The 25,525-nt window shown below is 46.0% G+C and overlaps 1 protein-coding gene across 7 annotated transcripts in view; it reads right to left on the bottom strand.

Moving 5' to 3' along the window:
- Positions 1 to 25,525, bottom strand: part of PTPRE (protein tyrosine phosphatase receptor type E) — a 78,790-nt gene that overhangs the window by 18,079 nt on the left and 35,186 nt on the right. For 6 of the 7 annotated variants that reach the window (XM_085229419.1, XM_085229418.1, XM_085229414.1 and 3 more), the window contains 4 exons: positions 12,934 to 13,043; positions 5,875 to 5,977; positions 5,540 to 5,613; positions 3,747 to 3,883 (listed from right to left, as the gene is read on the bottom strand). In XM_085229419.1, coding sequence (XP_085085545.1) covers positions 3,747 to 3,883; positions 5,540 to 5,613; positions 5,875 to 5,977; positions 12,934 to 13,036 — 417 coding nt within the window. In that variant the 5' untranslated portion in view covers positions 13,037 to 13,043. Of the gene's footprint in view, positions 1 to 3,746; positions 3,884 to 5,539; positions 5,614 to 5,694; positions 5,804 to 5,874; positions 5,978 to 12,933; positions 13,044 to 25,525 lie in introns of those variants that run through there. The other variant, XM_010714834.4, reaches the window with a different exon arrangement.

Genomic DNA, 25,525 nt, shown 5'->3' with positions numbered 1-25,525 from the left:
TATTTAGGAGACTGCTGCAATCTGAGCTGCTGCTTTAAGATGCCATCTGCCACCATGATTCATAGCACACGACCCAGCCCCGCCGATGCACCGCTCTGCTCCGACAGCTTCTTTTAGCAAGAGCAGTTGGTTAATAACAGAGTTTGATAGTTAATAGCTCAGTGCTGAGAACGTTAAATATCAAATATCTTTCCAAAATCTATAGGCGAGGACCCAACTCTGGCAGAAAGGAAAGAAAAAAGCAGTGGTTCCTTTCTGTTGAAGCTCGCTGTAAGAGCACAAGTCAGAATTCTGCTCGTAATCAGTAAGATCTCAGACTGCAGATAAATTTAGTCCAGCTTAAAAAAAAAAACTCTTGTAGAGCAATCAAATGAAGAAAATAAATGGAGAGGGGGAGGATGAAAGCAAGGAGGAGCTCAAGGTGTGACTGCTGCACCTCCATGGGCAGAGCTGCTGAGCTGCACCTGCTGAGAGGTCATGAGAGAGGGATGCTATGGGAGGGGCCCATGGAAAAGCAAGGAACGCTGCTCATTTGGAGACATGGGCTTGTATTCCCTGTGCACTGAGACACCCCACTCATAGCCAAAGGTGTAAATGTGAATGGAACTCCTTCAAGGTTCTTCTACTGAACATCTAGAGCAGTGTTAAGGTGTTGGGTAAAACCACTGCTGTCTGCAAGTCAGAACTGCTTCCTCCCACCCATCACCTTCCTCCTCCACTTCCCCCAAATCTGCTCCATCTGCTCCGAATCACAAAGAGGAAAGGAAATCGGGAAATGACCCGTATTTTATGAGGTACCCTAAAGAAACTGCTCTTGCCTGCCTGTCAGAAAGCACTGTTCAGTACTTCTCCTTAGAAACAACTTGGTGCTCCCAGGTTAAAAAGGAGGAAAGGGGGGAGGGGAAGGAAGGACTTCACCACCACCACAGAAAGAACAGCAACTTGCATTCGTGGGTTTTTTTTTCCAGCATCATTAAACTTGTGAAGGTAAGTAAGAGAAAATAGAGATAAGATTAAAATAAGAGCTAGGAATTGAAAAATGAAAGCTACTTTCGGTAAGCTGCTTAATTCCTTATTTGATTGAAACCAGCTTCAATCACTTCAATAAGTAATTAAACTTATTAAAATACATTTACAATTACAAAAACCAACACTCTCCCTGCCCCTTCCCCATGCACCGAAGGAGAACCCCACCTCACTGCTCACAGCCCGGAGCAGAGGATGTGATTCACCACAGATGCATGGTGGGCCCTCCATCCCCCGCGCCCCACGAGGAGCTGGTGAGTCAGGGTGGCACTGGGTCAGCTGCCACAGCACAGCCTTATCTGCTTCCCCTCCCACGAAGCAATGGAGGGCTACGACCTATCCCAACATCAATGCGTTTTCTCAGCTTTCCACCATGCAAACCACAGGGACGTACGACAGCAAAATTAAATTTTTGCAAGCGAATTCTGTTCAAAAAAATCTTCCTTTCATCAATCTGAAGACTGAGGCAATGACCAGGCCATCACATGCTTCAACAAACAACACACTCATTTTGCCCTATGGACAATAAGCAGAGACAAGGCTCACCCAAGGGGCCCCGGCTGGAAGGAATATATTTGGGTTTGGGCACTGTTTGTTGCTCTGTTTTGCTGTGAAGAAGAGGAACGTATCCCCAGTACTCCACTTTCACCAAAAAATGAATAAGTTGCTACTTTGGTTAGTGTACAAGTGCAGCATGTGCAATTTAGGATAATTTAGGCTTTAAGTGTAAAACAGAAAGCACTGACACCACAATCAGGACCACAATTCTAAGAAAACCATCCATCCTATTCAGAAGGGTGGATGATGATAGGACAAGGGAAATGGTTTTAAACTGAGACAGGGGAGGTTTAGGTTGGATATGAGGAGGAAGTTTTTCACCCAGAGGGTGGTGAGGCACTGGAACAGGTTGCCCAAGGAGGCTGTGGATGCCCATCCCTGCAGGCATTCAAGGCCAGGCTGGATGTGGCTCTGGGCAGCCTGGGCTGCTGGTTGGTGATCTGTACATAGCAAGGGATTGGAAAAGATGATCACTGTGGTCCTTTTCAACACAGGCCATTCTATGATTCTGTCAATTGTTGCGTGTCTTTGCAGAAAGGTGCCCACTTCATTTTCCTTTCCTCAGAAACCCCCTGCGCCCAGCTTTTCTATGCAGCCAATGCCAGCTCACAGGAGGGCCAAAACACCAATTTCAGCCCAAATCTACTTCAAATCTGCAAAGGAGACCAGGTACTCATGCTCCCCAAACCTCCACAGCAGGCCTCGGCACCGCTGGGTGCTGCTGTCAGGACAGGGCCGAATTTGGGACCTTCTGTCTCCACTGGGCTCTGAGGGGCACACAGGCAATACAAGGGGGAACCAAGTGCAAACCCCACCAAGCAGATGTTACACACCACCACCCTCAGCCACCTCCAGGCCTGCTCTATGGATGCCTGCTCATTTACGGATGCAGGAGCACAGCCTTCAGACTTGAAGCTCACCCGCTCACAGCACGGTGCAGAAAGCAATCCAAGGAGAGCAGGTTTTAAAATGAAAACAGGTTGCTTGCTTCAATCCTGACTGAGGAACATATTAATCAGGAGAGTCAAAATTCACAAGCGTGCATCTTGTCAAATGAGTTTTTGCATTCATTTTGTTGACTTAGATAAATATCTCCACAGTCCTCTTCCTCTCACAAGGAAAAGAAATTATATCTTTCAATATATCGTCAAATAAATCACAGCTATAAATACACTACCAATTAAGAAGGTAACATAACAGACTGTCTAATCAACGCATGCATTGGCTTTGAGAACTCTGTATTTGACATTTAAGCTACTGTTCTGTGCAACTTGCTTCTGCTGCTATGGGAAGTGAAGAGGAATAACGAAAGTTTGGAAAAGGTCCCTGAAGTTGTGGGAGTGCAGTTCTATGTCTGTTCACAGGCACCAGCTCTGCCAACAGCTCACCTCAGGCTCTGGATAAGACTCATCACCACGACCACATGCAGCTGAAGTTGGGTTGAGGGCAAGAAACAAAATCCCCTTTCTGACCGAGTGCTTCAAAGAAAAACCCTCACAGTTGAGACACTCAATGGAAATGCTAGGGCACCAAGCCCTACAAAAAGGGAAGTGATGGGATGATAAAGTGCAGACGGTCAGATCACCAGAAAACCCCCAAACCTCATTAGGGTGATATTAAGTCCTCTCTCTCCTCTTACCTTAAGTACTTCCCATAGAGGTGAAGCACTCACTTGTAAAAAATGCTCCTTCCACCACAAACAAGAAAAATCAATGCTAAAGATATTTCACTTCCCTCCAGCTTTCAGGCAAACACTAAAGGTCTTTAAGTGCTAGTGAGTGGCAAAGAGTCCATACATCACACATTTGGCATCGCAGTGTCACACAGCTGTTAACCCTCCAGATTACTCCCAGAAAAAGAGAGACTACACATGACAGCAGGGGCAGGCATTGCAGAGGTGAATGAGCACTAAGGGATGTGAGCACTGGGCTGGAACTGTCCAAATGCCTCAAGCAACCTAACACAAACAGCAGTTCTGCCTCAAAACTGGCCCAGCTTAAATGAAGGAGTGTTAAAGGATGGCAAACTGTACCAGGACACTCACATAACATGCGCTAAGGCTCTGAGACATCAGCATCACACACACAATGTTTTAACAAATTAGTTTCGATTTGCCCCCTGTTTTTCATATGCTGCTCTTCACTCCAAATCTGAGGACTTACATTAAACTCTTCCCGGAACAGTTTCCCCTCATCTGCTGATCGTATCCTTATTTCCTCTTCAAGATTTTCTACAGGAATAGCGAAATACTTCTTGGGGCCCGAAGGAGACCTGCTGAGCAGCATCACCCTTTGCTGTTCTGTCAGTTCAAGGAAAATCAATGTTAAAACCACGTTTAGAACATAGTGATAAATTATTTAAAATGGCAAATTTGTATGCTTGAAAGATGCCGAAACGCACTTCTCAAATGAAACTCCAATTAGTTACAAAGCTGATTTTAAATGAAATAAAAAACAAAACCACAAGCCAAATGAATTCTTCAGGAATGTACTAGGCTCAAGCGGAACCACTATTGATAAAAACAATGGTTTCTGCACCTACATCTGATAAAGAGGCAACCGAGCTTTGTTTACAAAAGGAGAAGATTCCCTTCCTCCTGCTGAGGAGCACTGCAGAAGCCGAGAGCTGCTTTGCAGGGACTAGAGGGACCATTTTTGGTATTTATTACCTGCCAGAACCCCAGCGTGGAGCAGGTTCCTGCTTGGCCTCGGCAAGCCGGGCGAGATGCTCAGGGTAGGCCAGGCCAGCAAAGGCAGCACAGGGCCAGGATGGGGATCTCTGCTGTCACCCTCATCTTACAGCCACAAGAACCAGCATGGCCTCCAGGAGCTCAAACACTTGTCTCTCAGTAGGGCTGGGAGGTGCAGAGGAATCAAGACCCTTCACTAAGACAAGTTTCACTTGTGACCAAAAGCAAGCACAAAACTGAATGATCTCCCAAATGCTCACTGCACACAGCAAGGGAGTTGAAAGTAGATGATCATTATGGTCCTTTTCAACCCAGGCCATTGATTCTGTGATATGCTGGCATGATTTCTAGCAGCCGGGCTCCAACACAGCCATACCAGTGAGTCAGGACCCTGCATGGATGGGGCACAGGAAGCTCCCAGCAGGTTGCCATGGGCTCATGCACAGCAGCCAGCACAGAGCAGGAAGTCTGGGCTCTGTATATTTAGCAGCCTGACTTTCTCAATGACTGTCTGTTACTTTTAACCAACTCTTCTATTCAAATGTAGCATCATGGAGTTGACTGAAAGCACCAAAATAATTCTCTCACATTATTTTTTTCCCCTTTGTTTTGGTAAAAAGAATTTCTAAGCAAGAAATGAACAGCTCCTACACACGTGAAGTTCCTGAGCCCCACTGAGCAACCAGTCCTGAGGGCTCTGTGCTCAAGGAAGTAAAAGCAGCACATTCAAAGAGGCGAGGGGAACGTGTTTATCAGTTCCTAGGAGTACTTTATTTTGGCACAACTGCCTTGCACCACTTCTCTATCCCATCCTCTTGCTTCTCTCTGCTTATGTGCAGGGACCAGCTGGTACTTTCACAGAGTGAATGAACGATTTTTCCTCTTTTAAGAAGAAATTCTGCAATCCTTTCTCCACATCCAAAGATCACAGTGCCAAAAACTCAGATCTCAGTCAGCATCTTAACAGAACACTTCTAAATAGCTCAATGAATGTTTACAAAGAAATATCTGTGCATCACAACAAAGTGAAAGGCGTTTAAATCCAACAACTGGAAGTTAACAGATAGATGGATAAGATAGATGACTTCTGTTGTTTTATGTTGTCGCTGTTTTTACTGTTTCCTCTTTACTAAAAACTCTGGAATTTACATTACACAATAAGCAGCAAACAGAACTACTGACTGAAAAACTGAATTCTTGATTAACAAAGGAACATGTGCACACAAACACAACTCCCATACAAAAGGAAAACAACCCCCCCCTTACCTTGCTCCTCTAAGATTCCATTAGGCATCTTCTTGTCACCAGAGCTCACCACAGCCTTCCTATGTCTTCGGAACCTTAAACACACACACATCACGTTAAACTGAGAAACTACATTTAAAGGTTCCTGGTGTTTTTCCAGCCCAGCCTTTACCAACCAAGTAAGCCTGGAGAAGCTGCTCCTGTTCATCATCCTGCTACCAGCAGCCACGAGCAGCACTGCTCGCTCCCTGCTGCAATGAAGGCTGCGCACTCGACGCACGCCGTGCTTTCACTTCCTCATTAGATCAGCCCAATGTGAGGCTGAGCAATGCGTGCACAGCTCCACACAGGCATACCTGAAAAAATAGCCGGCCAACAGGATGAAGATGATGAACACCAGGAGCAGGATCAGCATGGAGGTCAGCAGGTCCTTGTGTAAGTTGTTCTCCTCTGTAGAGTCTGCAAATTGAAACACGGCTGATGTGAAGCGCTGCAGATGCAGGCTGCCTTGTGCAGCACAGGCAGAAGCAGCACAGGATATCAGCAGTCTTTGGTTCTACACAATCACATCCTGCACTTACTAAAAGCATCACAAATTATTTAATAGAAGCCAAACTGAAAGAGAACGTTGGGGGAATTTTTTTTTCTTTCCAAGGTGCACGTGCATAGAGCACAAACTGCTTCTGTAATGTGGAGATTTCTGGCTAGCAAAACCATAGAATCACAGAATGGCCTGAGTTGCAAAGGACAACAATGATCATTTAGTTTCAACCCCCTGCTATGTGCAGGGTCGCCAACCAGCAGCCCAGGCTGCCCAGAGCCACATCCAGCCTGGCCTTGGATGCCTGCAGGGATGGGGCATCCACAACCTCCTCAGGCAACCTGTTCCAGTGCGTCACAAGCTCAAGGAGTGCATGATGCTAAGTAACACTTGAAGCCTATTCAGGAGGTTTCCTTGTGCAAGCATCCTGTGCACAGCAGCTGCTGCTCAACCAGGCAGAAATCAGCCAGGCATTACCTACTCCACAGACACAGTGTCTACTTAAAGCCACACAGAGCTCATCCAGTCTGACACACCATGACAGATGTGGCAACAGCCAGTAATTTTTACACATGCCCAGAATGAAGACTACAGAAGAAATCTGTTATATCTAATACGAACTGCAAGTCTCACGCTGCTGTTAACAGTGGCACTTCACATTTCAGTTTCATCGTATTCAGGCTTACCAAAACTCTTTCATTTTGCTTGCTTGCAGCAAATGCTTTTTGAACAGTCCCAGCCACAAGCCTTGACACAAACAGCCACCACAACACAAGACTGCAGTAGCCATGTATACCCACAGAGTGGGTCCTCCTAAGGACAGCAGCACTGCACCCAAGGGTGCTGCCTTTCCACATCCTGAATGAACACCAAAAGGAAGCAGTTTGATTTAAGACATGGGTGAGAGAGCAGGAGGCAAGTCAGAGTGTTAAAAAGAAACACCAAAAAGATGGGGAACATAAAACCCAGAGAGATGTGAGGTTACACTAACAGCACACGAAGGCATGGAGTCACTTGCTTTAAACCCATGGGGCACACAAGGAAAGCCTTCACCTCAGTCAGAGTAACAGGATGAAGAAAAGAAAGGCCACAAAACCTGATGTTTCACTGGTATCTAGAGACCAAACAGGCAGTGGTGACAGAAGTGTCATCAGGAAACAGCACTCGAGAGCCTTTCAGAACCACTGTGACAGGGAGTGCCTGGATGAAGCACAGCACACAGGGCACTGTCCCAGCTGCTGAGTGCAGCAATGCTGAGCCTTGCACAGAAACAGCACTCTTGACAAAGACAGAAACAGAAAGTACAGACAGGTCCTTTGCAGGCAAAATGAGCCTCCTCTGCTGCTTCTGACTGACAATCTCAGATCCTCTACAGCCAGGGCTTGGGGATATCATCAGTTCTTATAACCAGTTTGGTTGTGAGACACCCAAGATGAAAAGAAATCCAGCAAAAAGTCTGAGTCACGGGAAATTACATTTTCCCTCAGTCCCTCACACAATGCAAAATCCCCTGTCTCCTTTCCGAGGAGCTGACACATCTCACAACCTATTTCTGAGGCAGCTTTGGTGACGTACCACCAGGCAGCAGAGGCCAGGGCAGCCCTGCCAGCTGCTGCAGGAGCACCCATGGGAAGCTGAGCTCTGATACCACCACATTCCTCCTCCTGGAACATGGGCATATTTACTGAGGTTCTTTGGCCTTGCAGGGCCACAGCAGGGGCTTCATGCTGCACAGGGTGCACATAAAGCACGGCATTTTTCCAAGAAGTCACATTCATTACTTGTGTTTTCTTCCATATTTGCCTAGCCTATCTTATAAGCATAATCCAAAAGTCGTAAGAGGAAGCTCTGATATCGATTCACAGACAAAAAGCCCTTTGACCCACAAAACCCTGGAGAAAAGAAGGCTGCTGGGTGACCTCATTGCAGCCTTTCAGTACCTAAAGGGAGCCTATAAGCAGGAGGTGAATCAACTCTTTGAAAGGGTAGATAACAGCAGGACAAGGGGAAATGGTTTTAAGTTGAGGGAGGGAAGATTGAGGTTGGATGTCAAGGGGAAGTTCTTCACTATGAGAATGGTGAGGTGCTGGAACAGCTGCCCAGAGAGGCTGTGGATGCCCCGTCCATCCCTGGAGGTGTTCAAGGCCAGGTTGGATGGGGCCCTGGGCAGCCTGGGCTGCTATGAAATGTGGAGGTTGGTGGCCCTGCGTGTGGCAGGGGGTTGGAGCTTGATGATCCTTGAGGTCCCTTCCAACCCTGGCCATTCTGTGATTCTGTGAAACCCCCTACACATTCAGCCAGATTTTAAAGGGAAACCGACCCACAGACCTGAAATATTTCTTTCATCAGTTCTGCTTCAGAAGTTGACAACTGAAGCATCAGTCAGAACACAGAGGAAAGGCCGGTGGTTTCTGAAGCTGCTCTGTCCCACAGCCACCGCCAGGGAAATGTCCCACCACAAGGAGACAGCAGCCCCAAACCACATGGCTTCCTGCTCACAGCAAACAGCGCTTTCCAGCTGGTGGTTGGCATCCCAGCAAGGGCTGAGCTGGGCCACCAGAAAGACAGTGACACCCTCATGGTCCCCCCACCGCCCACAGCTCTGCCCCACATGCCCCCCATACTGCCGTCACAGCCCTTTGCTGGCAATGTGTCACCGCTTCCTTCAGGCTGAGGATGTTCCCAGTTTTAGCATGCCAGCACCAAAAACAAAACCAACCACAACAGAAGGGAACTAACAGCAGCACAAAGCATCCCGCCCTCCTCCTTCCCTGCTCCCCCCAGATTTCTCCCTTCCTCATCCCTGGATCAGTTCCTTCACACGTAGCTCCGGGGCTGTGAAGTGGCCCACGAATGTAAGTGGAATTAGAACTCTTATTTTTTGCTTCCATTCCACAAAGGCTCAGCTACGTGACTTATTTTGGATTAGCAAGTCATGTATCTGAAATAACGTGAGGATTTGACAAAAAGCAAGCAGGACATCATTCATCCGAGAGCGGGCTCCAATTATCCACAGCTCTCAATCTGCAGACAGGAAAAAACAGATATAATCCTCATCTTTCCACAACTCAAAGTTAACCACTCTCACCAACTTGTGTCACATTTCAAGTGCCTTCTCTTGTCATTTTTCAGGCTGTGTCAGAGATCCACAACACAGATCTTACCCATCCCATGTGTACAGAGCACACAGCCTGAATACCACAGAACAAACACACAGGGAGGGATGAAACTTCTAGTCCAATTTTAACAGAGCTGTTTTGTCACCTGCAGGTACAGCAGCATTGCTACACAGGCACTGCTCCCACCAGGGACACTTCCATCAGGAGCTCCTGGACACAGCTCTGCTGCAGGTTTCAGCCCAGCCTGCACCAGATTGTGCACCCAGCTTGCCTAGAAGGTGTGCAAACCTCAAGCAGTACTTTAGGGGCAATTTCAGACTGGAGGATCTACCAGGTAGGAGTGCTGAGCATCTCTCACCACGTTGCTGAGCTGCAGGCACTGGGTATGCTGTTTGCATTGCTGTCCTCACGCTGCTCTTTGGGCTGATTTCGAGCTAAAGACACACCTGAGTGGCATACTTAGGGCAGAACTCAGCACTTACCACAGGTAGTTCTGCTATCTCTGGATTGCATGAGAAAATGGAAGAATTTTGTTGTTTCTGTAAAAACTATTCCCAGTGCCTAACTTGTTGGCCTCCCAGCAGATTCCTATACACTGATCCCATTACTTTCAGTACAAGAGAGCATATCGGATGTTCTGTGTTCAAGAGAAGGCTATAATAATGATCAAGGGACTCAAGCACCTCTCCTAAGAGGTGAAAGGTAGCAGGACACAGGGAAATGGTTTTAAGTTGAGGGAGGGAAGATTGAGGTTGGATGTCAGGAGGAAGCTCCTTCCTATGAGAGTGGTGAGGTGCTGGAACAGCTGCCCAGAGAGGCTGTGGATGCCCCATCCATCCCTGGAGGTGTTCAAGGCCAGGTTGGATGGGGCCCTGGGCAGCCTGGGCTGCTATGAAATATGGAGGTTGGTGGCTCTGCGTGTGGCAGGGGGTTGGGGCTTGATGATCCTTGAGGTCCCTTCCAACCCTGGCCATTCTGTGATTCTGTGAAAGATCTCAATCTCAAAATATCAGCAGAAAACAGGGCAACAGAAGTTGCACATTTATTATCTCCCAAGCTCCTGCTCATCTGATAAGTTCATTACCCAAACATGTTAGTACACTGATAGCAGAAAGGAAGCACAAAGAGGGGCATGGAACCCATGAAGTGCTCATGCGGTAAACTCTGCTGACACTGAATGTTTGGAAAGGACTTAGAAGCTTGATAGTGCAATTCTGCCACTGCTTTCCCACTGAAATGACACGACTGGTAGAACACAGCAAGGGGAGATTAAAAGAAAAAAATGCAGCCACGATTAATACTGGATAACTAATTAATTCTTAACTAACCAGTCGCCATTTGCTATGGACAGTATCATCCGTAAGCAATTTGTTACATGGATTTGATAGTGCGAGGTCCTGCCTACTTGAAAGATAAATATAAACCAAAATAAATACTGATTTATATTGACAATTTCTACAGTAAATGAAGGTGCAATAAAAGACAACATTCTGATTTTACAAAAAGGAAAATTCACGGTAGCAATTTCACAGTACTTCTGTATGAGGAAAAGCTGAGTAACACCAATTGTGCACCCATGTTTAAAATGAAAAGATTGCAATTCAGCAAATGTTTTAACAATTCACCCCACTAAAATGAGGACATGCAATAAATTACAACTGTTTTTCTCATAATCAAATGCACCACATCTCTTTGGATCATTCAGCAAATCCGCATGCAAAATGAAAGCTCTTCTCAGTTACCTCCACATCCATTCAAGAGTCTTTTTAATACTCTAATCAGAATTATTTTAATTAAAAATATTGTATTAATTCAATGGCTATTAAAAGTGTTAGATAATTCTACTGTCTTGCAACCCTCTACACAAGATTATATTTTCCATGTGCACATATTTGTTTAAACACACAAAACTGCTTCTCACAGCTCAGTAAGGAAGGCTCTGATAGTTCTAAATAGAAGTTTAGTTGTGCTAATCATTTCTAACTCGTATCACGGAAATTGAGGTTTAATTAAAACATGGAAGAGAAGATTTCTTTTACCCACATTACCATATTCACAGTGAATGCAGTATTGCACCAAAACATGAACTAAAGAGTCACAGAATGGCCAGGGTTGAAGGGACCTCAAGGATCATGAAGCTCCAACCCCCTGCTGCATGCAGGGCCACCAGCCTCCATACCTAATACCAGCCCAGGCTGCCCAGGGCCCCATCCAACCTGCCCTTGAACAGCATCTATGAGCAAATTCCCTTTTTACTCAGTTTATGAAAATATTCTCAGAAGCAGCAGAGCTCACAAGCTGCTCCTTTTTCCCAGTTCCCACACTTTTACATACTCAGACAAATACTAACACCTTGCTCTTACATTGCTCCAAGTGCCAGAGAAGAAGCAAGGCAAGGACAACCACTTGACAGCATCACAGCAGAGCTATTTACTAGCAATTTCACACTCAGCCACATTTGAATTGATACAAGCATTCTACATCATCTCAAAGCTGTAAGCAAACAATAGAATCACAGAATGGCCAGGGTTGGAAGGGACCTCAAGGATCAGGAAGTTCCAACCTCCCTGCCACATGCAGGGCCACCAACCTCCACATTTAATACTAGACCAGAAACACAGAAGTTTTCACCATTGCTGCTTGAACCCCTTGCTCCTCTAACCAACCCTAAGGTTTGCTGGTGCCCAAAAAACTGGTGCTGGTATGCTGAGCACAAACTCCTGAACTGCTTGCCAATGTGGGCCATCCCACCACCAGCCATGCCTGGCACCGGACTCCTGCTTGGCTTCCTGGCCACATGGCCATAAAGCTCACAAGCAGAATGAAAACAACAACAGAAAGAAAACAACACAGAAATGCCTTCCTATAAAGACTGGGCATCAACAACAGAAGTCATCACGATTTCACAGGCTATTTATATGGAAAAAAAATCAGCTTGATTTTCTTTCAGCCCAGTCCATAGAGAAGCTATTTATACCCAAATCCACCTCTGATGTGAGTACAGGCCAAATCCTCAACAGATAACTGCTGTCAGACAACCAACAGCCAGCAGCAGCACAGGCAGGTGGAAGGAACCAAGCTAGGTTTGGGAAGCAAAAGGGCAACAAGCAACTGAAATTTGACATCCAACTACAGAACATAACACTAGCATCAATGGCCTTTAAAATATATCTATCTGTCTTGAGCCAGCCCCTCTATGTGACTGCGATGGGTTAGGACAGCTACAGGAGGGCTTGAAGGAAAGGGAAGAAATTTGAAGGAGAAGAATTAGTGAGGTGGAAAAGATGTGGTGGATTGGTGAGAAGACTGCCCTTGGGCCTTCACAAAAGCCTCTTCTATTTTCACCTGAGCTCATCTTATGCAGGATGCTGTGCTCTTATCCATCTCAAGTCTTTCCTTAGATAGCTCATATGACTGAAAACACGGAATACACACAAAACTTCTAGTTGCTCACAATGTTTAGCTATACCACCTTGTTTTTTAAACAATCAATTCTTCATTTCATTATATCAGCGTCCAAGTCCCATCATGCTGACCTCATACGTCAGCATCATATTGTGCACTTCCCTCATATTGGAAACAGAAAGTAAACTGTAGGACACCAATAAAACACATCACATTGATGTCATCAGGCAAGATTAGAACATTAGTGGTGTCAAAGTCCTGCAAAAATATTCATGATGCCACTGCAGGGACCTCACCTGAAGGCCCTTCCACCCCTATTCCCATCCTCACAAATTAAATGCTGTCCTTACTTGTAGTGCTGGTGGGTTTTGGTAATTCAGTTCCATTTGGTGGTAAAGCTCGCACAAACAGAAAGCTAACACAGAGCAGCAGGCATGGACAGGGTTGTTCCATCCTGGATCTGAAAGAAAACAAAAGCATATGATGAATTTTGAGGTCAAATTGCTTTTAGTTTTTAATTTGTTTCAGAACTAAAATTAAAAGAAAAAAAAACAACACTTGCTTTGGAAGAGGAAAGAGTTAAATCTCGCTTTATACCCTCCCGTTGCCTCATCTCCTGACTTTCATTTTTGATGTGAAGAGGAAGGAAAAACTACAAGTTGCTGCATTAAGAATTCATTACAAAAGTCCATGAAGAGGAAGACAGCATTCAGACATCGCTCACAGGCAACTGTGGAAATGGGGCCAGAAGGGCTGTTCTTCACCAGCGACCCACAGCACACGAGTACATTGGAGCAATGAACCTGGGAATCATTTCCAGTCTATTAGATACCAGGCTCTGGAATCATGAGCATGAATGCCCATCAGAAGTAGAGCAAACGTTTGGTGGTTCCTGTCTTGATTGCAGGTTTGATGCTGGGGTTCTAAGTCTCATTTCTGCATTTTCTTATGTTTCCATCCACATACAGAGTGTCACAGATGCATTCTTTAGCAGAACATGTCTCACAGCTATCAGACTACAGGTATAAAACATCTCAGCAGAGCCTTCCAACTACACAACACTCCATGCTTTGTGAGACCGGAAAATAATTCCCTGAGTACCACAGCATCATAGAAGGCCTGGGTTGAAAAGGACCACAATGCTCATCCAGTTCCAACCCCCTGCTGTGTGCAGGTCTCCAACCAGCAGCCCAGGCTGCCCAGAGCCACATCCAGCCTGGCCTTGAATGCCTGCAGGGATGGGCATCCACAGCCTCCTTGGGCAACCTGTTCCAGTGCCTCACCACCCTCTGGGTGAAAAACTTCCTCCTCATATCCAACCTAAACCTCCCCTGTCTCACTTTAAAACCATTCCCCCTTGTCCTATCACCACCCACCCTCACAAACAACCATTCCCCCTCCTGTTTATTCACTCCCTTCAAGTACTGTAAGACCACAATGAGGTCTCCCTGCAGCCTTTTCTTCTCCAAGCTAAACAAGCCCAGCTACCCAGTCCCTAAAGAACAGGGGAATTACAAAGGCTGCACCTCAGCCAGAAGGGGCAGCCTTGCCTGATTTTTGTGGTGTCTCTGGCAAAACCCCTGAGCTCTGTGTGCTGTATTGCAATATTGCACAGACAGCAGAACGCGGTCAGGCAGTGGTTCTCCATCCATGGCCAAAATTACAGCAACAGTAATACTGTACAACAAAGCTCCTGATGTAATCAGTGTAATATGTTTAATAGTACAATTTCCAAAAAATATCATAAAGCACTGCTTAACAACAGACCGAAAACACACACAGGAATTTCACAGTCATTACAACAACTGTGATAGAATCCCTCCTTTCAGCAAAAAATGGGTAAATTCCACAGCCTCAAGCCCCAGAACATAGACAGCTTCTGGCTTTTCCAACCTTAATGATTCTATGATGCCATATCAGCAGATTGGACACCTTACACCCCTCACAGCACTGCTGGTACTTTATGGATGCATTCACTGTGTCAGACACCTTGCATCTGTTCCCTTGTTAGTGCAACCTGGTTACACATTCAAGGCCCCCAAATTTCTCAGAAATAAACACATCTACATGACAACGGAAATTCTGGGATCTCCCCTTTGTCTGCATCTATGATCAAGTGCTTTGCATTGCTGCTTGCTGAAGGGATCAAAGCTGACAGCAAATGTAGGGGCAGATGCAGGAGACTGAGCTCTGTGCTTGCACTGCAGTGAATGAGGAGTTCAGCAAGTTGCAACAATACATAACAATACGGAACATTTTACAGCGTATTTATCTTTTCCATAAGCTCAGTGGCATACGGTTACTGTAGGACCTCAGCTATAGCATTTTCTGATGCCAAAACTCAACTTCGACAGACCCAGCAACGCTTCCTTTTCTCAAGGAGGTGCAGTGTTGTGATACACTGTTAAAAACCAACAAAAACAAAACAACTCATCTCTCAAAAGGATAGGTAAGTGGAAAGGCACCTTAGACAAACTGTATACAACAAAAGCCTCTTGCTGCTAAAATCAGAAAGGAAGAAACAGGGGAGCGAGGTGCTCACTGCCATTATCACAGGGCTTCCAGGCAGCCCAAGGCTGTCGAGGCACAAAGCCATCTCCTGCCTGCAAAAAGCAACAGGGGCTACTTTGGGAACTGCACTTTTGTCTGCTGGTGTGCCTCTACATCCACTCCTTATTTCATGGGTATTCAGCTCAGGTGCTTCAGCTCTAACACTGTGGAATCACGTTTTTGTATTACAGGATTATGAGCTATTCCTGATGAGCTACAGCTTCAAAAAGGCAGAAATCCGCCAGCAACTCCTGCAACAATCACAATTCTCACAGTCTGCACAGTTACAGAAAAATGATTCCACGTCCCACTAAGTAGCATGATAAAAAGAAAAAATCACTGTAAAACTGCACAGCAAACACAAACCCTGCCATGCTTAACATGAAGATGCCATCCCAACATCAGTCTGGCTCAGAACCCTGCAAGGACACAGCCCTGCCCAGCACTCAGTCCAGCTAAATGCATGAGTTCCTCCACAGCACCTGCATCTTCCCAAAGTGAATCAAAACAGCAAAACTTCCCATCCAACAAAGAGGATGGTGTAGAGACTATATTTCTCTCCAGGCTTTAGTATCATACAGCAAGTCTTCAGCTTGGTGCTAAATAGATTCTGCAGCCTAGGCACCAGGAGCTTAGTACATTCAGCCCACAGTTCTGTTCTGTTCCACAAAGCCTCAGGCCAGCCCAGTGCTTTGGAGGGCAGAGCCCCCAGCTTGGGCAGCACCCAGCTACAAGTTCACTTACACAGCTACTGCGTGACTCCAATCCTGGTTGGATTTTATTGCTGCATTATGTCATAAGGCTGAGAAGGGAGTTTGAGCGCTTACAGCACGGTAAGGACAATTATTCATTTCACTGTGTATTTTTCCTAAATAACCTGACAAAGAAGTGCACCTTTCCAGCACTGATGCCAATTTAAGAAACTCTGAGAACCATATGTGAGAGATCAGCATAGAACAGATGAAGTGCTTGCTAAATGCCAGGGTATTCCAAGTGAGGAATACAGAACTTGCTTTGAAACCTACCACCAAGGATTTGAAGGCAAGGGAAGCAGGGATCTGGGTGAAGGTGAACTGCAAAGCTGTGGCTCCAAGATGCCTTTCTTATTTGGGAATCTTCAAATAATGCTGCTTAACCTGTGGTTACACCTGAAGCACTAAAAGACAATTTCAATAAGTTTGGTATGTTTTGATCTGCCTTAAAAACCAGGCATTTGGAAAAAGAAAATAAATTCATCAGGTATTTTGTTGTTGTTTTTGTTGTTTTGTTTTGTTTTTTTTTGAATCCTTGTGATTCAATCTGGCTCAGACAATGAAGATATCCTAAAATCCCAGAAGAGAAGGACTTCAGATCAGTTTTGCCTGCATTTGGCTTTGTGTGCATTTGATAAACAGGCTGCCTCAAAACTGAAAGCAACATCTGGCTGTCAGCAGCAGCTCACGCTGATCCCAGCAAAGGGGGGAGGAAATACAACACTGGAAATATAAAGAAATGTCTTTAGATACACAAATACAGTAACAGCATGCATGTACAGACACAGAGCTCCTCATGCAGGCAGTGCAGCAGCATAGAGGTGCTTACTAAGCTCTGCATGAGCTAATGGAGCTGGATCCTCTCTCTTGCAGTAATAACACCCAGAAGCAAAAAAAGCACAATTAAAGACTGCACTATGAACCAAAATTAGCAACCTGAGCTACTCAGAACACCTTGAATTTCCCTCCCAGCCCTCTCTTCGTGTGACTAAGCTCCTTCTTAAAGTGCCAGAAGCTGCGATGGACGTCCAGCAGGAGCGCAGCTGCACGCACCCAGCACAGCAAGGCTCTGCCATGGCCCCAGTGCAGTGGGAGCACTCCCTCTGCTGCTCCTCAGTGCCAACTTACAAACAATTTCACCCTAAAAACCTCTCTGTTCTGCCCAAAGCACTCATCATCATTTCTGTTGTATGTATCTAAATACAGATATTGCTACAGAGCTCTTCAGAAATAGCAAAAGAATGGAGATATAATTTAATACAACTGCTCACAAAATCACATCTGACCGTAACAGCTCCTGATGTGCCCAGAATAGGTGCAATACAGACTTTTAAAGCAGACTGAAAAGAATAAGATTAAAGACTACAAATTAAAGTAGCCACTTACATGTAGGCAATCGAGCGAGGCAAGGTAACAATTAGCCAAATAAAATGAATTTTCATTTAGAATAATGAAGCCTGACAGACCATCTCATAGTCCATGTCCATTCACAATTTTATTTATTTATTTTTTAATTGCTTGGTTTTTTAGTTTTGCTCCTCACCAGGACTGGATAGAAAGGATTAGGAAGATATGTGTTGAATTATATAAAGATGATTGCTTTAGATGTGTATAAAACCAAGAACGTAAACTCTCCCTGCGGCCTTAATTTTGGAAAATTACGATATATTCAAGACATGGTAATAATTAATATATGAGGTATCATTCATCAGGATGAAGTTAGCAAGCATTTACAGTTCATAAAACAGTCTGCCACATGATGACGCAGCGGCTAAGACACTTTGCAGCTGAGACATTGCTTACAGCTGTGATAAGCATTAATGCTTTCTCCCAAAACTCCAAAACCACAGAACGTCCCAACCTGGGAGGGACCCAGGAGGACAACCAAGTCCAACTCCTGGCTCCACACAGGAGTACCCTAACATTAAACTTACGCCTGCTGACCCAACGTTAACGCACTGAGGATATCACCTTGCAATTTGCTTACCTGATATACAAGCAAGTGTCTAAATAGCCTCAAAAACTTCAAATAGAATTCCTGTAGATCCTCCCGTTATAAAAAAGCCAAGGAAGCAAAAAAAAACACAACCAACATATCTATGTCAACTAAGGATCCTCTAATAATTTTTAAATATTCGTGTCCATTAAGTCATGAACGGAGGTTTGAAACACAAAGGAGGAAGTTTAAGCAACTCCTATCTAAGACTAAGTGTAAAGTCCCACGATTTCAGTGCAATTAGTGCAATGAGTCACATCTTACATAGGTTTGCAAGAGGATTAAAATCTAAATATAACCTTTCTAGCTTTGAAAGAGTTGAATAGTACAGCTGAGCTTCTTCGCAGCAGATCCGTGGCAGATCAGCTCTGACTCTATGACAAGTTTGTCTGAAATGTGCATCTGAATCCCAGCAACACCATGAGCCCTCAGCTCTGCAACCCAGCCCTTCACCTGTCTGCCTTTCCTTGTAGGGTTAATTGCTGCTCTCAAAGCACAGTGCCGTCACACTATTATTCTTGGTCTTGCTTCTCAGAAAGCAATGCCTGAGACAAGGCCAAAACCTCACTACAGCACCAGCAGGAGCCACAGGATTGATGCTTCACAGCACACTGTGGCACTTCTTACCCATCTGTCCAACTGCTTCCAGGGCTTCATGCTATTTCACAGAATGGCCTGGGTTGAAAAGGAGCACAATGCTCATCTGGTTTCAATCTCCTGCTATGTGCAGGTCGCCAACCAGCAGCCCAGGCTGCCCAGAGCCACATCCAGCCTGGCCTTGAATGCCTGCAGGGATGGGGCATCCACAGCCTCCTCGGGCAACCTGTTCCAGTGCCTCACCACCCTCTGGGTAAAAACTTCCTCCTAAAATTCTTCTATTTCATTGTCTGGGGTTCACAGAATCACAGCAGTATGAAGGGACCTCTGGGGACCACCAAGTCCAACCCCGTGCTAAAGCAGGTTCTCAGCACTAGGTTGCAAACAAAGGTAATCAGATTGCTCCCCAAAGCACATCCATACAACGCCCTCTGTGCTCTGACCAACAAATCGTGGCCCCACAAGCTCCCAGACAGCCCCTATGGGACTCAGTCTGGTCCGCAATGTGAATTTCACACAGTCCATGGGTGTGAGAAAATATCCATCTTCCTGCCTTGTCCCATCCGTGCAGCAGCTGATTTGCCATGTTGTGACACAGAGGAGGAGCTGCTCAGGAGCCACCCCTCCGCCTGCCACCAGCGTTCCATCCAAAGCCCCAGGAAGATGGCTTCTCTCAGCGGTACCTACAGCAAAAAGCCTACAGGTGTTTTGTGAGGCTGCAAAGGAGCCGAGCAACGTCAACTCTGCAAAAACAGAAGTCTCTCAGAAACCAGAAACTTCACAAGAAGTCACTTCTTCTCTTTTCAGACACAGGGAGAGACGCTGTTCCTCTCCTGAGCAGGAATTTGCCGTGCTTCCCCCCAAGCAGCAATTCAGCACAGATGCTCCAATGCTGCCAGCTCCAAAACAGGCCGTGCTCCCCTGCACTACAACTGCAGGGGCTCTGCAGCCAACTCGCAGACCTCCACGCCATCAGCGCATCCCCTGAGCACACCCTAGCAGCCAGCCAGGACCCTCCCCTGCTCACCATCACCACAGCAGTGCCTGCACCCAGGCAAAGCACCGTAACAGCTGGAGAAAAACTTCCCAAGCAGAGGAAAGCTGGATCAGCCATCTGAGGTGTTCACAGCTTCTGTAAGCAGTGTGATATCCAGATACCCAGCTTATTGCAACTTTCTCACTCCGACTGCTTGGATTTGTTCCCTTTCTGCAGCACCACTAGCACCATCTCCTTGCTGGTGACATGCTCAGCCACAACAGTGGTTTCTGCAGTGCAGGTCTGGCTTTTACTGAGCTAAGCACCACGCTGGGCTCATACAGAAACGCCTCACCAAGAGCAATTTTATATACAGAAAAGCCAAGAGCCAGCCCTCCCTTGTCCTGCGTTTGCTTGCACAAGAGAGCATTCTACCAGCATTCTGATGAACATTTCAATAACCTCAGCTTTTGGAGCAAACCTACCCAAAGATAGCATGGGAGGAAAGGCCTCATCTTATTTTTAACAGAGAAGGTTTATAAAACCCGAGGCATCACTTGTGCCATCATTTCCTCTGCTACCTAACTAGAAGTTCTCTACCCTCTAGAGGCCAAACCCCAAGAGAGCGGTTCAAGTTTTGAGATGCTCAGCACGGCACAACCCACATCCAGATAACGAGTTTTCAAGTGAAAACCCGGGCAGCCCCAGGGTGAGAAGCAGTTGTAACCCTGGCCAACAGTGCTGTCAGTACCAGAACAGCCCTGTACCCACAGCAGGGCCCTGCCATGGAGTTCTGAATTGAGATGCAAGCATGGGAAAATACAGCAGTGAAAGTAGAAGAAAAAACATTATTTTTTTGGTTTATTTTAAACAGTAGATGCTGTCTTCCATTCAGTCTGCTCCACAGCCATTTCACAGCCCCATTCCATATCCACATGCGTGTCTCTTGCTGCATCAATATTCACTGTCTATCCTTCTGGGTCTAATTTTAGATAAATAAATATCTCTGCAGCAAGGCTCTGATTTGAATACTTACCGTTTTACCTGCAAGCTCATGAGAGCAGTAAGCTCATGAGCACAGAAACACGGAGAAGGAAAGGACCGGCCTCTTCAGAGCACCAAGCAAACACGCAACACTAGCCAACAAAGGTTGGATGTCTGTACAAAATCTTACAGGAACAATACTGAAGAATAAACACCTTGACTCATTCTAAAGTCTCATTAACACCTTCTATAACACTAAGCAGTTGCTACCCACCACCCCAAATTCATTATGCTTTACTGAATACACATGCAGACCCCTTGCAGCAAGCACAAAAATTTGCATTTACATTTCTGCAACTTCTAGTATCTCTTTCTTCCCTATAGGCCTGTACAAGAGACTGAAGTGACAAATTAGGGTCACCTTTCCCCACGCGTTGTCAGCAAATCAATTTGCAATGTCTTTCAGACAGAGTTCATACATAAATTAGGCAGCGTGCAATCGATTCACAGAAGAAACCCTGGAGCAGCGGAGTGAAACACCAATAAAATCTTACAATTAACTTGAGAAGTTGCCTTTTGTTCCATCCCAGTGGTCCTTTTATTCTTCAGATGCAGAAAACATATCATCATACAGATGCTCCCTTGTACTAGATCCATATGAATATTTAAAATCAGTCCTTGAGAACTGAAACTAATTACATACAATGGAAAACGTGTATGGGAGAATTATATGCAGCACAATGGCCAGATTAAACCCTTGTGTTTCAACAGCAAGGTATCTTATTTTGGAGGAAGGGAGAGGAGGAAGAAAGAAAAACAAACCAAAAGCAAAAGTATATGCTCAGTCTGCATATTCAAAGAGGCCAGATAAGGAGAACACCATGTCTGCATACTTGAGACCTCACTCATAATGCATCAAGAAAACATTACAGAAAAAGTTAGGGGTCAACTTTATGGCTTAGAACTATCGAGCCCAGAAGGGCTTGAAAATCTCACGGGTTGGCTTCACAAGACAAAAATAAATGAAGGAATGAATGACCTCTCATCCTATTGCTGTTACCTGGAAGAGCAGTGAGGCCAAACCTGAGCCTCCTCCTCCCCAGGTTCCCCACAGGATTCTGCTCCACAACCTGCACAGCTTCGTTGCCCCTCTCCAGATGCACTCTTCTCAGCTCCCATTAAAAAGTGATAACTCGGTGACTCAATGTCTCATCCAGCAAATGCAGACCTCCAGGTGCAGCAGGGATGCAGGAAGGTTCCCCAGTGGTGCCCAGCAGGCTGGATGCAGCACTCACTGCTCAGACCCCAACACCAACACTCTCCACCAACCAGCAGCACTGTCTGTCAATTGAGATGCATAAGGAGTGGTGACAAAGCCAATGGAGCAAGCTGTGCCAGATGTTGAACTTGTGATCCAGACAATTCCACCTAACACCTGTTTTGTGACTGCTGCCGTACCTTAACAAGGCAGCAGCGTGCACAGGGATTCATCCAACAGCTGTTGCTGTAGTTAGGTGCTGGCTGGGCATGTAGCAAACCTGCTCCTCCAATTATTTACGTGAAAGACACAGCTGTAACGAGGACAGACAGCTGCAATGGGGACAGGCAGTAGCTTGGGGTCCTCCAGCTCCCCTGTTCTAAGTCACAGCGATGGCTGGGCTGCTCCCTTGGCACCGGGGCAGCTGCAGGCAGCGTTCAGTATTTCTCTTTCCCTGCGCCATTCCCCAAGATAGCAGATGTATTTACTTTATATAGCTTAATTTATGACAAATAGCAGCAGCCTTGATTTAAAAATCAGGCTTTGGGACATTAAACACATTTGAATTTCTCATCTGTTACTAAGTCCTTTGCCCACTAATAGGCCATTTCTCCCAGAGAGATCATCCCCAATGCAAATACCTGGGGATGCTCAAGTTTTCTACAGACTAGAGCCTCAAAAAATAAACAGAACCATGCATCTACAATTCAAACTAAACTAGCAAGCCTCTGAGATGTTTGAAATGTAAAACCCAAGAGCCAAGCCTGCAGCTTAGTTTGTGTGCTGTGCTCGGGGACACAAGCACTGAAGTGCAGGAATCACTTCTCAGGACAAGTTAAGCTTTCCTCGGGAAGGAAGGACATTATTCTTTGCTCTAGTCCTAAAAAGAAGAATTTGTATCATAAAAGAGGAACAAGAAATAAAAGTTAACTCAAGAGCCAAATACCGCTGCAGAGTGGGAACGCCACCAGACAGACAGTGGCAGGGGCATGCAGCTCTGCAATGCTGCAGCAGAAGGGTCCTGTGCTGCAGGAGCTTCTCCTCCTCCCTGCCACATCACCACTTGATGCAAAACCCCAGTGCTGTGCCACATTAACCCCCCCCAACCCCCCAGCTGACCCCCGTAGGAGCAGCTGCTGAGAAGCACCCAGGGCACTGCTGATGCAGCACTTCCCCTCCCCTAAGCATATGGCTATGCAAGGAAATGGCACAGGACTGCAATGCATCAATGGGGTTGCTCTGTTTATGCAGGTAACCCAGTTCAAGTAAGCATCACCACAACATTTCAATAGGTTGTGCAATGCTTCAGCAAAGCGCTGTTACCTTGTTTCCTGCACAGAGGCATCCATACCACGCAGCACACTGCTCACTAATTGCCTTTAGAAGACTCAGAGGGCAGCCAGGGGCAGGAGCAGCTGTCTGTCCTGTTAGCAAAGAGTCTGCATGATGGGGCCGAGAGACAGGCAGCTCGGAGAAGGGACAAGACATTGGGTCCAGAAATACACCACACTGTCAGGCACTCTTAAATATACACTGCTAAGTTTCCATACGTTTTAAAATGAGTTTATTAAATACAGTAAGAACCTTTAAGAGTACTCCCACTCAGCCCCATCTCAGCTTTATAGCCCTGCAATGCTTTAGTACTTGGTGGCATAAGAGACAAGGCAGCCAGCACTGAGCTGTCTGACCCCAGTGCACTGACCCCAACCCTCTGACTGCCACACAAAGCAGCCCATGAGGAAGCTGCTGCTGCACACCTGCCCTGGGTAGAGGTGCAGTGTCCTGTGCAAAGGGCAGGGTGGGGGGAAAAAGTGAATTTATCTTCTGAACAGAATGAGGTTCTTCCCATTACCCTGCTAGGTATTACCAAAAGAGAAACGCAGCATCAAAACAAGGAAATGCCTTCCAAACCCACACCTTACACTGAGGTCCTACCAAAACAGCAAATACTACCCCAAAGCTGTTTCCCCAGTGATTCAGAAACCTGCTTCAGACATATTTCTTTGTGCCACTGCTCACAAGGAGGGATGCAGGACATCCAGCAAGCTTGTTTGCAGGACCAATCTGACCGATGGATATAAGCTTACAGCATTTTAACAAGCATTTAAAACATATTTTTAGGGAAAAACAGACACCTGTGTTTCTGCTCTATGAGGCCATAAGCAGGCTAAGCACTGAGGTGGTGCAAAACTCCTAAGGAGCCCTTTCTCAACAGCACTAGGCCAGGGAGTTAAATCAGAAATTCACTCACATGCACAAAGGACAATTTGTGCCATTTCAAATCCCCAGGTCTTCATGCCATCAAGAGCCACACAGATAACTCTTCCTCCTTAACTTCTACCTAACGTCAACTGGATTCCACTTTTTTCTTCCGAGTGGAAACCTAAATTTCATTACTGGATCACTATTTAAACTTCTCATTTCTTAACTTTTTCGAACACCAACAATTCACTCTGAAAACAGAGATGACTTCCACCCAGCCTTACATTTCCCTAACCGTGCAAGTGGGGAAGAGCTCCCACAGCACAAAGCATGGACAACTGGTTACTCCAAGCATCTCCCGGGTGCTCCTGTCCTTGGCTCTTGAAAAGCCTGATTTACACCTGTCTTTAGTAACAGCTTGCAGCAAACAGCATGTGGGTCACCATCGGACCCAAAGCAGCTTCCGATACATCCCCACCTCCCCACACATCCCCACCTCCTTTCCATCCAAAAACACAGCAGCAGCATCTGAGCATCCCACACACCAATTTCCAACAGCCTCCATCTCTTATCTACAAGAGCTTAAGTAGGCAGTAATTAAGCAGAGACAAAGCAGAGCAGTAAAACATAAGCTATGTAGTGTGCTGCGAGTGCTGGAGAATCACCTGAAGTTCATGATTTCTTATGCAAGTAAACAGAAATCTTTCCTTAAATAACTGCTGTTAATTGCTCTGCTTTTACTTTTTCTTCTTAAAGTGAAAGGACAAAACATATGCTCCCAGATATACGCCTCTACTCCATTAACCTGTACAATGACAGATAAACTCCCACATAATTAGTGATAGGAGTTGAAGGAATGGCCTCAACTTGCACCAGGACAGATTCAGGTTGGAAGGCAGGAGAAATTTCTCCAAAAGAGCAGTCAGGTGCTGGAATGCACTACTGCCCAGAGAGTGGTGGAGTCACCAACCAAGAAGGTGTTCAAGGAACATTTGATGTTGTACTGAGACGCGTGGTTTAGTGGGGAATACTGGTGGCAGGTGGACGGTTGGACTGGATGGTCTTGGAGGTCTTTTCCAACCTTGGTGATTCTATTATAAGATACCCCATGACAAAGTTTCTTCACGGACCAGTCCTCTGCTCCTTTCTACTCAATTTGGTCTTAAAAGAGGGGGGGAAAAAAACAAGATATCCTGCTTCCAAGCTACAAAAGCAGGGTGCCTGTGAGACTGCCAGTTGGCGTCCTCCTGCTGGGCCCTGACACCCCCTCAGTCCACTCATTACAGCTCTTTAAACCAAGATTCTATCACCCACCCCTAAAAGAAGGAGGAAAGAACATTCAAGAGACACCCACTGCATTACTGAGACACAGGAAAGTGATGGCTGGGAACACCTGAGCCACACAGGAGCAGAGCCCTCAGCCAGCACAGTGCATTTTCACACTGCCATTCTGCAGAGGGAACACAGGCACGCACCAGTCAGTGCTCTGCCCGTCCTCAATTGCCACCACTTCTTTAAAACACTTCTCCTTAAGGTGCCCTCCACGAATGCTGGGTATGTGCTCTGTGTACCTACCAGGGTGCATGTCTGCAGCCTCTTTAGCATGCCAGAGATGCGACTTGCAAAC

This window comes from Meleagris gallopavo, chromosome 8 (assembly GCF_905368555.1).
Source record: "Meleagris gallopavo chromosome 8, MGAL_WU_HG_1.1, whole genome shotgun sequence".
NCBI classification, from domain to species: domain Eukaryota; kingdom Metazoa; phylum Chordata; class Aves; order Galliformes; family Phasianidae; genus Meleagris; species Meleagris gallopavo.
This window is presented reverse-complemented; position numbering and strand designations above follow the sequence as displayed.